The sequence below is a fragment of the Pteropus alecto genome, unplaced genomic scaffold, assembly GCF_000325575.1.
Source record: "Pteropus alecto unplaced genomic scaffold, ASM32557v1 scaffold21, whole genome shotgun sequence".
NCBI lineage: Eukaryota > Metazoa > Chordata > Mammalia > Chiroptera > Pteropodidae > Pteropus > Pteropus alecto.
The window spans coordinates 28,434,388-28,449,086 of NW_006436282.1; the positions used below are offsets into that span (position 1 = coordinate 28,434,388).

General features: G+C 42.9%; 1 protein-coding gene across 1 annotated transcript in view; it reads right to left on the reverse strand.

The window, feature by feature from the left end:
- DOCK4 (dedicator of cytokinesis 4) overlaps positions 1-14,699 on the reverse strand; it is a 194,114-nt gene that overhangs the window by 52,945 nt on the left and 126,470 nt on the right. Inside the window, exons 26-28 of the mRNA XM_025046816.1 lie at positions 7,314-7,389; positions 5,230-5,330; positions 4,735-4,793 (exon numbers count right to left, since the gene is read on the reverse strand). Coding sequence (XP_024902584.1) covers positions 4,735-4,793; positions 5,230-5,330; positions 7,314-7,389 — 236 coding nt within the window. The remainder of the gene's footprint in view (positions 1-4,734; positions 4,794-5,229; positions 5,331-7,313; positions 7,390-14,699) is intronic.

Sequence of the window (14,699 nt, forward strand, 5' to 3'; positions counted from 1 at the left end):
ATTCTTACTGTCATTTGTAAAAGCCTAAACCCACTCAATCCTTTTTCAAGATATCCTGAAAAGTGAGGGGAGGAGAGAGGAGAGGGGGGCGGGAGAGTCCTTGGAGATGAAGGCTGGCGTGTCCTGAGGTTAGATGGCCTGACGCCTGTCCCGTGACCCCGCCCCAGGAGAGGGCTACAGGGCGCCACGTGGGGTGGTACAGCAGTCACAGACTGCGGGAGCCATGTACGATGGACAAAGGACGTCTTGGCACGTGACTACCAACCCTGCTGCCTCGGCGCTATGTGAGACACTGCACATCCGCACGGCTTTTGGGTGTGTCGGGGGAAGGAGAAAGAGGGGAGGTGGGAAATACAAAGTAAAATGGAATTTCCCGCCAGCCCGATGGCTCTGCCATGCCTGTGTCGGCAGAATGAGAGCCAGGTCGCTACACGGAGATCTCCGTCTTTAACCTCTCCCCGAGCCTGGCACCTTGGGCCTCGCCAGCGAACATCGTCAGCACATGTCTACCACATTTGCTTGAGTGTTATCGAACCTCTTTTTCAAAAATCACTTTCGCTTATAGACATTTTACAACCTGATTTTCTTTTTAATAGGAAAAATTTCAAATGTACACAAAATGACAAAAACTAGTAAAACAAAGCTCCACGTACCCATCATCTAGCTTTAATAATTTCAACATTTTTTTGCCAATCCTGTTTCACCTATCACCACCCCCTCCCAAGGTATTTTAAGCCAAGTCTGAGACATCACATCATTCCACCTGTACACGCACCAGTGAGCATCTTTAACCGGCAGGACGTTTCATAAATATAGGGTCACAATGCCTTCGTCACATTTAACAAAGGCAAACAAAAATCCCTTTATCTAAAACCCAGCTTATGCTAAAAATTCCCTGAGTGCCTTAAAACAAAAACGTGCCATTTCTAGTTGATTTCTTTCGATCACAATCCAAGTCCATGTGCTATATTTTGGAGCCTAATTTTCTTTGACAGTAGGAAGCCACGCCCACATTTCAATCACTGCGCGGCAAGGCCTGAGCATCGCCGTATTTGCCGAAAACACACTTTGGGAACACAGAGTCTGTGCAAACCTGTCCAAACTCTCTGCCACAGAACGTCCAATTCCTACCCAAAATATGTATGGCGGCAGCAAAGTAAGCTTCATTTAAATAATTTCTTTTGAAACCGCAGATGTAGTATCCTATCTCCATCTCTGATTGTCAGCCACATGGTCTTGTTTTGAAGTCTTTAGGGCGCCTGCTACTTCGGCTGCTGGAGTTTTATATTTATGCACACAGAGCAGCCTGTTAGGAAAGTATTGATTTTTCTACAGCAGTTACAAGATGCTGTGTTTGCAAATGTGGAAAAGCCCACTTTATATTTAGGAAGAATGTTTGTTCAACTAAAAATAGAAAGAAAGAAAGTTAACCTTGCAGAACAATGAAAGCCAAACGAGGGCCATAGTAAGGAAGACTAACTTCTTTATTTGCAGACGATTCTTGCAAGTGTGGGCACAAACATATAAATTTTGGGGGGAAACTCATGCCTTCTCTCCTCTCTTGAGAGAACATTTTCAGTCCTTCAACTTAGAAAATGAAAATACTCAGGAAGAACATATATATATAAAAAAAAGATGTTTACTTGTCACTACTTGGTTTTAATTCTTCGAAAATAAATTATTTCATAAAATCCACGAGATACCACCTTACCACATGAGCATGGCCTACTATAAAAACAAAAAACGAAAAACAAAAAACAAAAACAGACAATAATAAGAATATTGGTGAGGATGTGAAGACATTGGAATCCCTGGGTCTCGCTGGTAGGAAGCAGAGATGGTGGGGCACACGCTGTGGAAAACAATCTGCAGGAGCCTCGAAACTTAAAAAAGGAACTACCATATGATCCACTGCTGACAGGTAAATCTAAGAGATGCAATCATCAGATTTGGAAATCCTACCGCTTTATGTTTAAAAGTAGACTAATCTCCAAATTACGTGTGCCCTTTTTCCATCTTCCTCAGCAGAACACAAAAACCGACTTATTTCTAGCGTGTGGAAGAATCTCCACCCTTCTGAGGTGAATACCAAGGACCAAAATCCAACTTAAAAAATTTTTTTCTAGTAAAATTTGTGTTTCCAAATAGATCGACTGGAAAAAAAAGTGGATTTACTGACTCCTCAGTTGATTTTCTAAAAGCTAGTGTATTTTGTTTCTCCTAAAAACTATTGAGGATCTTGATTTATGAAATCTTAAAGGTTACTTGCTTTAGTAAAACATGGTGAATTGGTCTATATCAAGCTTTTCCCTGTTCCACAGAAATTGAAGGAAAGGTTTAGAATACAGTATTTAATAACTAAGCTTGTAACAGGCATGAGTCTTTCTTCTTGCATCTCCCAAATGCACCTGAGCATACCCAGTGCTTCATGAACTGTGCTAAATTGACTTTATTAACCTGTTTCATTACAAAATAAAAATCCATAATTATCTAAAAAAGTCTCCTTTTGTATTCAAAATACTCAGTATGATATATTTACAGGAAAACCAAATCATAAGCAATGGCTTTTGATATTGCGAGGTAACAAGCTGACTTAAGATCTATAAGAGGCGTTTGAACAGAACCCCGAGTGCTCCATTTTTTTATCACTTTATAAAAATATATGTTGGAAAAGAGGCTTTAATATTTCCGAACATTTTCCAGTTCCGGTTGTATGATAGCAACGACCTTTAAAATCCACCTGATGTTTTGGAAGCCTCAGAAAAGTCAGGACACGACTCTGGGGAAATAATGCGGAGACCACGGAATGAAGTGAAAATTGACAGTCACTGTCACGTGGGGAATTCGCAGCTGAGTGATGACAATGAGCCTTTCCCAACAGAGGGCTCGGACTGTGCAGCAGCTCGTGTTTTTGGGCTGGCAAAGCAAAGGAAAGGGATCGTGTCGTCTAAAGCGGGGCTTTTCCACCTGCAGCCAAGTGCTTTAGGACCATCTGGAGAGCTTGTGAAATCCGCGATGCTGCGCCCCGCTCTCAGACAGTTCTGGGAGGCCTGGGTGGGTGCAAGCAGAGAACGTGCGCTGTCACCAGCTTCCGGGTGACGCCCGCTGCTGGTCTGCTGAGTGCCCCGGTTCTAGAGCAGTGACAAAATAATGCATGACAGGAGCAGTGTGCACCATGGACTGTTCACAGTCTAGAACTCAGAGGAAAACAGAGAAGTCATCTAACCTAAAACCCAGAGGGTTAGAAATATTTTTTGTTTGAAAAACAAAGCAGAGAAGAGTTTATGACCACGACTTCTTCAGGGGGACTAACAGTGCCAGCCTCATCCAGCAAGCCTGGGGTCATGGCCCGAAGCGCGTGCTGTCCTGGCTGGGACAAAGGTGTACGTGGACACGACCATACATGGCGACGCTACTTGCCCAGAAGAGGAAGCTGCCACGTCTCCAACATTTTGGAAACCTGAGAGGCTCTGTCCTGCTCTCGTCTGAGCTTGGACAAGAGCCTAAACCCCCCACGACAGCATTTCAATGCAGCATTCTTGGGAAAACAGTTCATTAGACAAATGCCAAATGCAAGGGCCTCGATCTACTTTTGAAAAACAAGGACCCGAAGAATCAGTGAAAACGTGAACGTGGAGAGGAGCGCTCTTCAAATCAGACAAACTGATGCTATTTTTGAGCGGGATCTAAAGACACATCATCTTAGACAGCTGGAGGTGCATTCGAAATGCTAACTCACTTTTTTTTTTTTTTTCCTGAAATTACCAGCAAGCATTGAACACTGAGTTCAATGATCTATAACAAGGCTTCCTTTGAGAACTATACATATCCCGGTCAAAAATCACTCCATATCATGAATTTAAGTAAAATGATATTGGTTCTATTTTCATTTACAGAAAATATATCCTGCCATCTTCAAGTTGTGCTTGGATGAGCCCGAGAAAAAATGCTCTTAGATCATCACAGATTCAATTCTAATATGTTCGTTAGTTTAATACATCACGAGAAGGAATTACCATGTAGAAGTAAATGAATACTACAAACCTGCATAGTTAACACACCAAATTAAATAAGTAACATACCAAACGAAATCAGTAAGTAATACAAACCCTATGTCAATGAAATTTTAAAACAGTTTATTTTCCAAATACTATTCTTTTCTACGTAACCAGGTCTGTGCCATCACCTTGCTGGAATAACGTGCTCTACCCACTGTGGCTGATCCAACAAAATCGAATCTAATAGTTTCTTGGCAACTGCAGACGCTTTGAAACCTTTTGTCTCTACTCTTTACGATATGGATCAACGGTTTCAAGTTTTTTAAGAGTACTGATGCTCAAGTCAACATTTCATGAAGTTTAATCCAAATTTGTTATGACTCACAGCCTCAACTCAGAGTTCTAGAGATTGTGAGTTGTTACAATCCCAAATTCTGAAAGGTTAGCTCGTTGCAAAAAGGGTACTATTGGAGCACTACTAGCTTATAAAATCTGTCACTCAACAATAGTGAAACACACAAAGATAAGGTGATTGTTCAGAAAGACGTCAATTTAAAGAATTAGTTGTAAATCTATCCGATGCCCAAGTGTCAATTACTTTCTACAGATATCTTTATTAATTTAGACATTTGGTTTCAAATGCTGTCTTTGGTAAACTGTTCTTCTTCATCTGCCCATGTAAAAGTCCAGCGATGGACTGGATGTAATGGAGGCGGCTTCTGTTTTCATCACTCACCTAGGTTTTGCCACATGCTGAAAATCTCACACCCCATCGTGACGCGCATGTCACCATACCTGAAACAGAACAAAAACCAAACCTGACACAAAGCCTCCAGGGGAAAGACGTATTTGTGTCTCTTTGGCATACACTCTATCATTCTGGGTTAAATGGCAATATGTTTTTAATTAAAAGTGTTTAATGTACACGTCTAGATGCTTCTAATTCATATTTTCATATAAATCCTTCAGCAAAACAGATTTGTCTCATAATTTTCACTTCTGTAGCAATTTTGAAAGACTGAGGGCCAAAAAAGAAAAATAAAAGTTTCAATAAGTTCAAAATATTGAAATTTCCAGAAAAGATCGCTTCTTGTTCTCTTGGTCATTACCTCTGCATTGCAACTTCCAGTTATGAACACCCGATTTATGAATCATTGGAAATAAATGCCCTTTAAAAGGCACAACGTTTGATACACCTCAAGCTCCCACCTGATTATACACAGGTACTTACTTTTCTAACACCTTTTTCTTTTTGGAAGGCGTGAACATCTCCAATTGCAGACACAACTGGTTTATAAAAATGACTGCAAGGTAAAAGTAGGAATCCCAGATCTAAAACAAGAACAAAATATTTAGATACTATGATGTTACAGAAATATTTAAGCGGAGTGACATGATATCTTGGATTCGCTTCAAAGGTGACAAGTAAATGGGGGTAAAGGTGAGGGAAGACTGACCCCGAATCGATAATAGTGGAGGCTGGATCGGGGTACACGGGGGTTCCTTACACACTACTCTCTCTACTTTTATATATGCTTTAAATTTTCTACAACAAAGAAGTAAACTAAATAAATCCTCTTTTCATATATTGCTTCAATGCTCTATCCTGGGTTTCGTAAGCTCTCTGGTACATGCTAAATGGTGAACATTTTGTTTCTCTTATAACCTGTCTGTGTGTCTCCAAAAAGGCACAGGCATAAGATGGATTATTCCTCTGTGAATTCATTTTTGGAACTCCTTTTAATGCAGAACTCGGAAGAAAAAATGCATACACTTCTTTGGATATGCTAATTGCTTTAAATTCAGACAGTATATAAAAATTCTCTACCCAGACAAATGCCTTGAGTCAAAGTTTTCTTATCTTAAAAATACCATCACAAAAAGATTGGAATAAATTCCTGGCGATAAACTTAACCAAAACCACATAAGACACAATCAAAAGGAAACTACTTCTCTACTGACACCATGAAAAATTTAAAATAGGAGAAATATTATAAATATTTCGTTCATTAACACATGAAGAGCTCTTATAAATAATATTATCGTTCATTAACACATGAAGAGCTCTTATAAATAAAAAGAAATATATCGTTCATTAACACATGAAGAGCTCTTATAAATAAAAAGAAAAACGATAAAACCCCAGCAAAATAATGAACAAAGGTCCAGAACAGACAATTCATAAAATATGGTCAGTAACTAATAACTAGGAGCTAATCAACAATTAGTAAGAAATGAGAATTTAGGCAAAAAAGACTTTCCCCCTTATCAACCTGTCAAAAAAATTTGGTTCTTTCAGTGTTAGAGTAGATACAGGCGATTAAATATGATTGGCACAACCTTTAACTCAACAATTGTGCTTATAAGTATTTATCCGAAGAAATAATTAGGGATATATGTAAGTTTTACTTTGTAAGACAGTACGTAAGAATAATTTATAAGAACTAAATAGTAGAAACAACCTACATATTCAAAAGCAGAGCTCCGATTATGAAATTTTGATATTATTATAAGGTGCGATATAAGGAAATACTACACAACCATGAAAATCCCATCGGTTTTTATTGTATATATGATTTTTCCTGCATTTTCTAGTTATCCAATAAGAAAATTTTATTAAATGGTTCACGTGGGAAATGTCATTTAAAAAAGATTAAAAAATAAAAATTAGAAAAAGAAAAGAATAAGAAACAAGATGCCAAAAGCACAGACATCATTAAGAATGAGAGTCAACGCAGGCCCTGCCTATCTCTTTACTATCTTCCCTTTAAAATATCCGGAACTCTTAGAGATCCAGGCATAGCACATCACATTACAGATGCGCAGAAGTTCTGCCTCAAAGAACCTTATCATTCTTTCATGTTTTTTCTTTTCATTAATTTATTCTAAAAAATGGAAAGATGGAAAAGTAAAAGGAAGTAAGGGGTTTACTTTGAAAATGTTTCCTTCCTATGTTCTCTATTTTAAAATATGTCTTAAAAACATTATGTTCTAACTCCCCTTTGTCATGCATGGGGCTCACCCAGAAAAGAACAAGAATTAAAATTTATAGTTATAATAAAGAACTATCTCCTCTTAAGTACTGTGATTTCTACCAGGCTGAGAAACATAATTATAGCCCTAACTTGTTCATAAATACAATGAAAACCCTTCTAGTATTATTCATAATTAAAATGAATATGGCCCAATATTAATTTGAGGTAGCTGGAATAAATTTATTTTTCTATTATTATGAAAAAGAAAAGACAGGCAGTAATTTCCTGAGTACAATGTGAAACCTTTTAGCCCAAGATGGTCATCTAAACGGATACCTACCTTATAATCAAAGTTTTCATTTAAGAAGTTCTTACGAAGTGCATCAGACAGGTATAGAACTGTTGTAATAATAACACTAGAGATAAAAAAAAAAATTACATATTAAATTAGAAACTTCACATTAATGACAATCATTCATTACATAATAAAAAGCAATGAAGATAAAATGAAACCTTCAGTAAGCATGTGGAATAATATCAGATAATTCATATTTGAAATAAAAAAGAAAAGAAATGCCAGGCAAAAAAGAAATCTAAATCTATCACTGAGGTCAAGTTCTTCGTAGTGAAACAGAAAGATCCATGAGTTCACGTGACTCATGTGGAAACATACTAATCTCTTGACGGTTTATAACGTTTTTATTAATTTCCGAGCAAAGCAAATGATTTAATACAAATAAAATATCCCATATTTAGTAACGTGCAAGAAAGCCACACTTTTAAAAAATGGAGCCCGGAATGAAATGGCTAGGATAAAACGGCAGACTATTCATAGATGTCTCCTGCTCTCTCCCGTTTACGGTGTTAGGGGTCGTGAGGATCTGTGGAAGGCAGAATTCCTCTCTAAGGTGACAAGACGTCCACTAAAGAAACAATCACAGACTGTGAAACTGTCTCCAAGCGGCACTAAGCGGCAGGATGCGGACAGCGATTCGGAGAACGGGGCACGTCAGGGCGGGAGGAGTTCGGGAGAACCTAACGGGGGACAGATGCAGCCGTATGGATCCCGCTAGTGAGATTAAAAGGGTGGAAAGGATCCCTGATTAACTCTAGAGTTATGTAATCTGTTCAAAATCTGCTCCTTTTCATAGCTATGAGAATATATATGCAAATTGTATGCATTTCCAATTAGTTCATTTAATGTTAGATACAGCATTATATGGAAACAACAGGCCACTCCCCAACCCACTATAAACTAAGAACCCATGTATAAATGGGTGGTAGTTAAAACCTCTCTGGCCTTTTCTGAGATGCACGCGACCCAACAGACACCCCACCGACTTCAGACCTTGGTTATCCTGCCGGCAAAATACAGGTGAGAAGAATATTTACTAATCGGAAAAATATTCATAGCCTTTGAAGGACATAAGTGTTCGTTTTTGTTATCTGCTGGAAAACTAACAATTGCAGACTCGTGGGAGCGAGGGCACTCTCACGAGGCTGAGGGGTCGTATGGGCGAATGTCCAACCCGAGACAGGGAAAAGGAAAGAGGAGAAAACCACCATTTCGTGGGCAGCTGTTCTGCCGGGACCAGGTACTTGCAGGTAGATTTTTTATGTCACTTGCGACTTTCGAGGACTCTCCCTATGAAAGTAAAGTCTATGAGATTGACAAGCCCTGTGGTGTTTTTAGCTTTCAAAATGGAGATGTGAATTTCACGTCAAAGAAGTCAGTCCCTGCAAATAACAGTATAAAGTGGCAATTTTCCATCGACACAGGCAAAAACCATTGATGATAATGAAGAAATCATTAAAGGTTCCACAGGAGTTTATTCAAATCTTACTCAACGAAACTAAGGCCGAATCACCGAGAAACGGAACGCTGTCAGCCCAGGATCTAGTAGAAAGTCACTGGACCCCTAAGTTTAAAGAAGAAAATTTTGTGTCCTCCCTGTGTGGTTACAAGCACAACTTCCCGCACTGACATTCAGCAGAGGAGGGCACACAGTCCCACTATACCTGAGTTTCACATAAAAAAAAAAACATCTTCTGGCCCACAATTCCAGCTGGGGCTGTCGTTTGGAACCGACCCCCTAATGATAGTGAAACATGACGAATCTGGGATTCTGACTACTGGTCCTGACTAGGAGCCAACGAACTCAGTCCTCCAAGTCAGACAGGCCATCCCACGGCAAGGATTACCCGTCTGTTGTTCACCGGCTGGGTGCCCGCCACACAAATGGGTCCACGGCCTCCCGCACTAGACAGAGCGGTGCTTCCCAGCCGTCAGTGGGTGCCAGCTGCTCGCGCTAAGGGCAGGTGGTGATTCGACAGGCTGAGATCCCGCGTCTCTAACAAGATTCGGGGGCGCTCGTGCAGTCGATCCACAGCCCACCCTCTGAAGGGCCAGGTTCGACGGAGGCCTGAATCAGAAGAACCTCCCCGACTCTCTGCCCCACACTCTCCCGGCTTCTAGAATGTTAGGCCAATGGCTATTTGGGGGACACATCCTTGCTCCTGACTGAACACTTCATTCTCTCATCGAGACTGCTTTATCGTGAGGCGCGAGGGGCACAGGGCCCACAAGCCTTTCAGGGTCTTTGGGGAACACTGAGCCCTGAAACGGTGTTCTGGGATCAAAAATGCAGAACGCAAACTAAAAAATTACATGTCCACAAAATGCGACACTGACAATTTCATGAATCATCCGATATTCGTGCAATTTTCTACTGTGTTAAAAAGTGATAGGCTACCTTTTATAACTTCACAAATTCCTAAATCTACGGAAATGTAGAGAAATCACAGCCGTTTGGAATGAACTGATGTATTCATGGGCCAATCTTTTAAAAAGCAAAACGTAAAAATTGCTCTTGACTGTTTTCTTCAGCAAAATCTTTCTAGTGTGGCATGTGGGTCTATTTAATATGTCTGATATGACGAGGGGTAAGACCTCTAAAAATAAGCCTTCTTAAAACGACTCTACTTCAATCGCTTTTCATTTATGCTCAGGATGTTCAGCTCCGGTCACAGAGGCAGCTCCTGGAGCTTGTCACGGTGACTCTGCACTGAGTCAGCTTCCTGGCACGCAGGTCCCCGAAGCAGTGACAGGCACTTGCACACGACTGCCCCTTCACTGGAGTGGACCCCCGTGGTGTTCAGGGATGTTTCTTCACTTGCTCCGATTCATCCGAAAGCACATGGCCTCGGTGGTTTTATTCTTCCACTCATGACTCCGCTTCAAATCTCAGTGCCTCGATTCAAGAGCCAAGAAAGATTCATACTCCGTTGCTATAAATAGTCAAATTACAGGTATCTGCCACCTAGATGCAGGCACAAGGATTACTTCTGACGACCGTAACCTACGGGCACAGCATGATCCAATGTGCACATATGAGAGTATCAAGGTCATGGCTTCCAGGTTTCCCGTTGCCACGCATTCTGGGATTTAGGCAGCACCTTTAGGCTACGCTGTCTCCCCCTATAGAAGCCTCATCTCCTAGGTCTGTCTTTTTAATAAACGACACCAACGTGAGAATCTATTCAAGCCCCATTTCTCTTCTCTGAGTTATAGCAAAACTCTTCTGAAAAGCTGCCTATAATTACTGTTTTCAATTTCTCAATTCCTATCTGTTCTTAAATTCACCCTAACGAGGCTTTCTCACCTTCTCCCATTCTATCGAAACTGCACTCGTCACTGTCACCAGTCTCTACGCCCAGTCCCAGGGCCACCTGTCAGGCTTCCCCTTCCCCGAGCTCCCAGCAGCTCCTGATACTCCTCCCCTCATGAATGCTTTCTTCACGGGACCCATACACTCCGCCGGCTCCCGTCCCACACCCCGGGCTGCTCCTTTTGAGTCTCCTGTTCCTGACACTTCTCCGCGTCCCCAGCACCAAAGCGTGGGCGTGATCCGGGCTCAGCCCTCAGTGCCTTCGTCTTCGCAATCTGCACATCCATCCAGGTGCTCTCATTCGGTTCCAGGGCCTCCAACGCCATCCACGAGCTGGGGACCCTCAAACCTCCCTCTGCAACTCTGACCTCTGCCCCAAGCCGCGGATGAGCATGTCGGGCGTCCCCTCCCACACCTCCTCGTGGAGACCCGACAGCATCGCGTACTCGCGTTCCACAGAGGGGACTTCGCCTCTCCCACCCCCAAAGTGGCTCTTCTCTCAGTATTTTGCCCCTAAGTAACTGGCACCGCCACTTGTCCTTTAGTTTAGGCCAAAGTTCCCAGGGCCAACTTCAACGCTTTTTCCTCTCCCACCCACAACCAGTCATCTGCAAGTCTTGCCGTCTCTGGCTTCAGCACGGATCCTCTCGCTGCTTTCATGCCATGCACCTGTTCAAGCGATCATCGCCTCTTCCTTCGATCACTGTGTAAGCTCCTGACTGGTCCCTCCTGGCTTCCCTTTTGTGTCTCTACCCTGAATGCCAGGGCCCTGTCTCCTCCCCGAGCCCCATCTTTACTGGATGCTTCCCTCCCCATGTTTCAGCCACATGAGCGGTCTTCCAGGGCCTTGAACGTGCCATATTCACAGAGACCACTGGGCCTGTTTAATGCTGTTCTGGCTCATGAGAACTGTCTTCCTTTGCTGTCGGCCTGTTAACTGCTGCTTTAACCGCCAGCTCAAGTTTCACTCCCTCATCAAGACCCCTCCTATCCACTCCAGCGTGAATTCCTTTCACGAACATCTCATAGAACTGTGTCCCTTCTGTTTACGGCATTTACTTTATACATTAGGCACCGGGAAATAGTTGCTGAATAAATGGGTCAATGAGGGAATGGATAATCTCCCCTAAGATCCTCTGATCCCATGAATCACTTATTTGCTATATAGAGCTCATCTGAATGCTAAATCGGTTAAACAGCTAAATAATTCAGTGTTTGGGGGCGGGGGGACACAAAAGAACATGTAAGTTTGAAGTCAACATGCACCCAAGATAAACAAAGTAAGGGCTGGAAATTTAACTATAGGGCTGAAGTGTTTTGACCTTCTGCAGTAAGCAGATCTGTTATAAGATGCATCTCCTTGAAAATGAGACTGTATTTTTGCACTGTATCTTGCAACGTGTATAGGAAGGGCTGGAGAGAAGCTCGCCCGAAAGCGACCTGTTATTTTCGGTACTTTGCTTTCATCTTCCTATGTTCCTCCTTTCTCAGATTGAGCACTTGGCCTCATCCAAAACATCTGCCAAGAACTTGCCTGGGCGCGATACAGCTTTGCAAGCAAGCAAGACAAGCCATGCTGTTTGTCCTTGTGAAGCTTCTCCTGGAAACACTGTTACACACTATGAGACATCGGGTGGCAATAACAAAAGACCACACTAATCACCGGTGTCTGGTCTTGACCCTTGTCTGGACCTCACATAAAGCATGGAAGTTACAGGATCTGGAACAGCATGGTTCATGGGTGAAAGCTAAGGGCATTAAACTTGAAAACGCAGGAGGAAGAGACTAACAGGTAAAACAACGTATCTTTTGAGGGTGAGCCATTCAGTTGGGTCCAACGGTAGGGTGACGGTGACTTTGCAGCACCTTACAATCAATTCGATGTGTACTCAGCACAGGTGGGCAGTAAAAGTGGGAGTCTGCATCACAATGGCTTTGAGGGGCCCTGATCAACACTGCCCAGGGAAGTTCGTGGCATGGAAGGGAGGGCGGTGACCAGAGACGTGGCCCTCGTCCTGCACCTGCTTCTACACAGTCCAGCAAAGTGGGAACTTCCTCTTTCTTTAAGCGAGAACATATCTTTAACGTACTTCAGAAATTTATTTTTCTACCAACATTATAGAAGTTAATATTTTTTACAGCTAGAGTGCAGGCAGTTGAAGGCTTCTTTCTGGACTAGACTGCATTTATAAAGCAAGGGAAGTGTCACATGTCATCATAATGTGAATGGGATGTGGCCGGGGTCGTTAAATAAGGAGAGAGGGGAGGAGGGGATGCGGAACGGCATGGAGCAGGCGGTCTGCTCCAGCTTGGCGGGTGCCTCGCCAGGCCCTGGAGTCCTGTCTGTGAATGAGGCTGGACTGGCTGCTGCCAGCCACAGCCAGCAGAAAAGTGGGGCCAGATTCCCATCGGCACAGGCCGGGTGGGCAAAGGAATGAGACTGCGGCATTCGGCAAAGCCCAACGGCCTTTCGCGTGGGTTTGCTTTGGGAGCAACCTTCTGTGTCGCTCTATTACCGAGAGCTCACCTCCAATAAGATCATATTCCTATTTGGTTAACGCCGTAGATGAAAATCTCGAACATAATGTGTTTACTCAAAAGCAGAATCTATACTTCAAGGTCTGTCACCCACTCGTGTGACCATGAAGTCTTCATAACTGGAGTAGAGCTTTTTAGGTGGGGCGGAGAGAAATGGCATTTAGTATCAAAAAGCCACATGGTTGCCATGGTTTTCAGAAAGCTCAAGCGGAGCCTGTGTACGTACGGAAAGAACAAAATGTCAGATTTACTTTCAGTTTGAATTTCTGCCATTGAAATTTCTAACTCAAGTCAAAATATCCCTCTGCACAGAGGGCGGACAGAATGATCAAATGATGGTGCTGTGTGCCGACAGTGAGAGCGTGAACAGGTGCATGGCATCAGCCTCCGTGGATCACCTCATCACCCTCTCCGGGTCCCCAGAGTGTTTGATCTTTGATGACAAGGCCAGATATGTGACCGACAGCTCCCACGTAAATCTGTAGCATCCGGACATCCCGCTGAAGAGATGTTTGATTCTATTCATTGATATCCAACTAAATATGCTAAACTCCAAAGAGAACTATTTCAGGAATCTCAATTAGTCTTCAAAATGGAAAAGCTGCTTCTGTACTTATGTAAAATATAACATGCCATATTATACTATTTGTTGCCTCCCAAAGTTTTTAACACATAACACATCATTTTAACATCTCCACGGCTATAAATGCATACTGCAGCACAAGCCACGTTAGACATACCAAGTCAAAATCAAATCCTACATTCCTGAGGCTCTTACCAACATCACACCTGGACATCTGCGGGGGTGGGGGACATGGGGTGTCTCTGGCCTATGGAGAGACACCTGGAGAGTCCAACCTCCACCGTGAGCTTGAGGGTGTTGGGGATCAGAGAAGAAGGGAGAGGAGAAACAGGCAAATGTGGGCTTGAAAGGAAGAATGTTCACGAAACAGGGTAAATTACAATTTGGAATAAAGATCGGGCCAGTTTCCCCCAAGAACTTCACCTTCATTCTGTACCCTGAGACGTCAGAGACGGGAAGCAAGGAGGCGGATGGGTCGAGGACACGCACTCTCCGGCCGCGCTGACGGCCCCGCTGACGGCCCCCGATCCTTTCCTTGCTCCTGTTCCTTCCAGGTGGACCTCAGACCGTTTAGGTTGTCGTAGGATATGCTTCACACGAGCTAATTATAGCAAGTTCCAGAGATTCTACTTCATAACTCTCCACCGTTACTTCCCAAAGCACAATATCCTACACTGTCCCAGGCGCACACTTTTCAACTGTCTCCTGGCCATGTCACTTAGATACAAAAAAGGCACTTGGATCTTCACATTTCTAACTCAGGGGTCGGATGTTACTCCCAGCGATCGTATCAGAAGTGACTGCAGCGTCCAGCAACAGGGCTGGTTAAATAAACTACGGTACATCCATTCAACGGAATATTACACGGCTGGAAAAGGAAAAGGCAGAAAAGCATGAGGGGCTTTCTATGCGTCGACGAGGAAGGACCGCCAGTGTT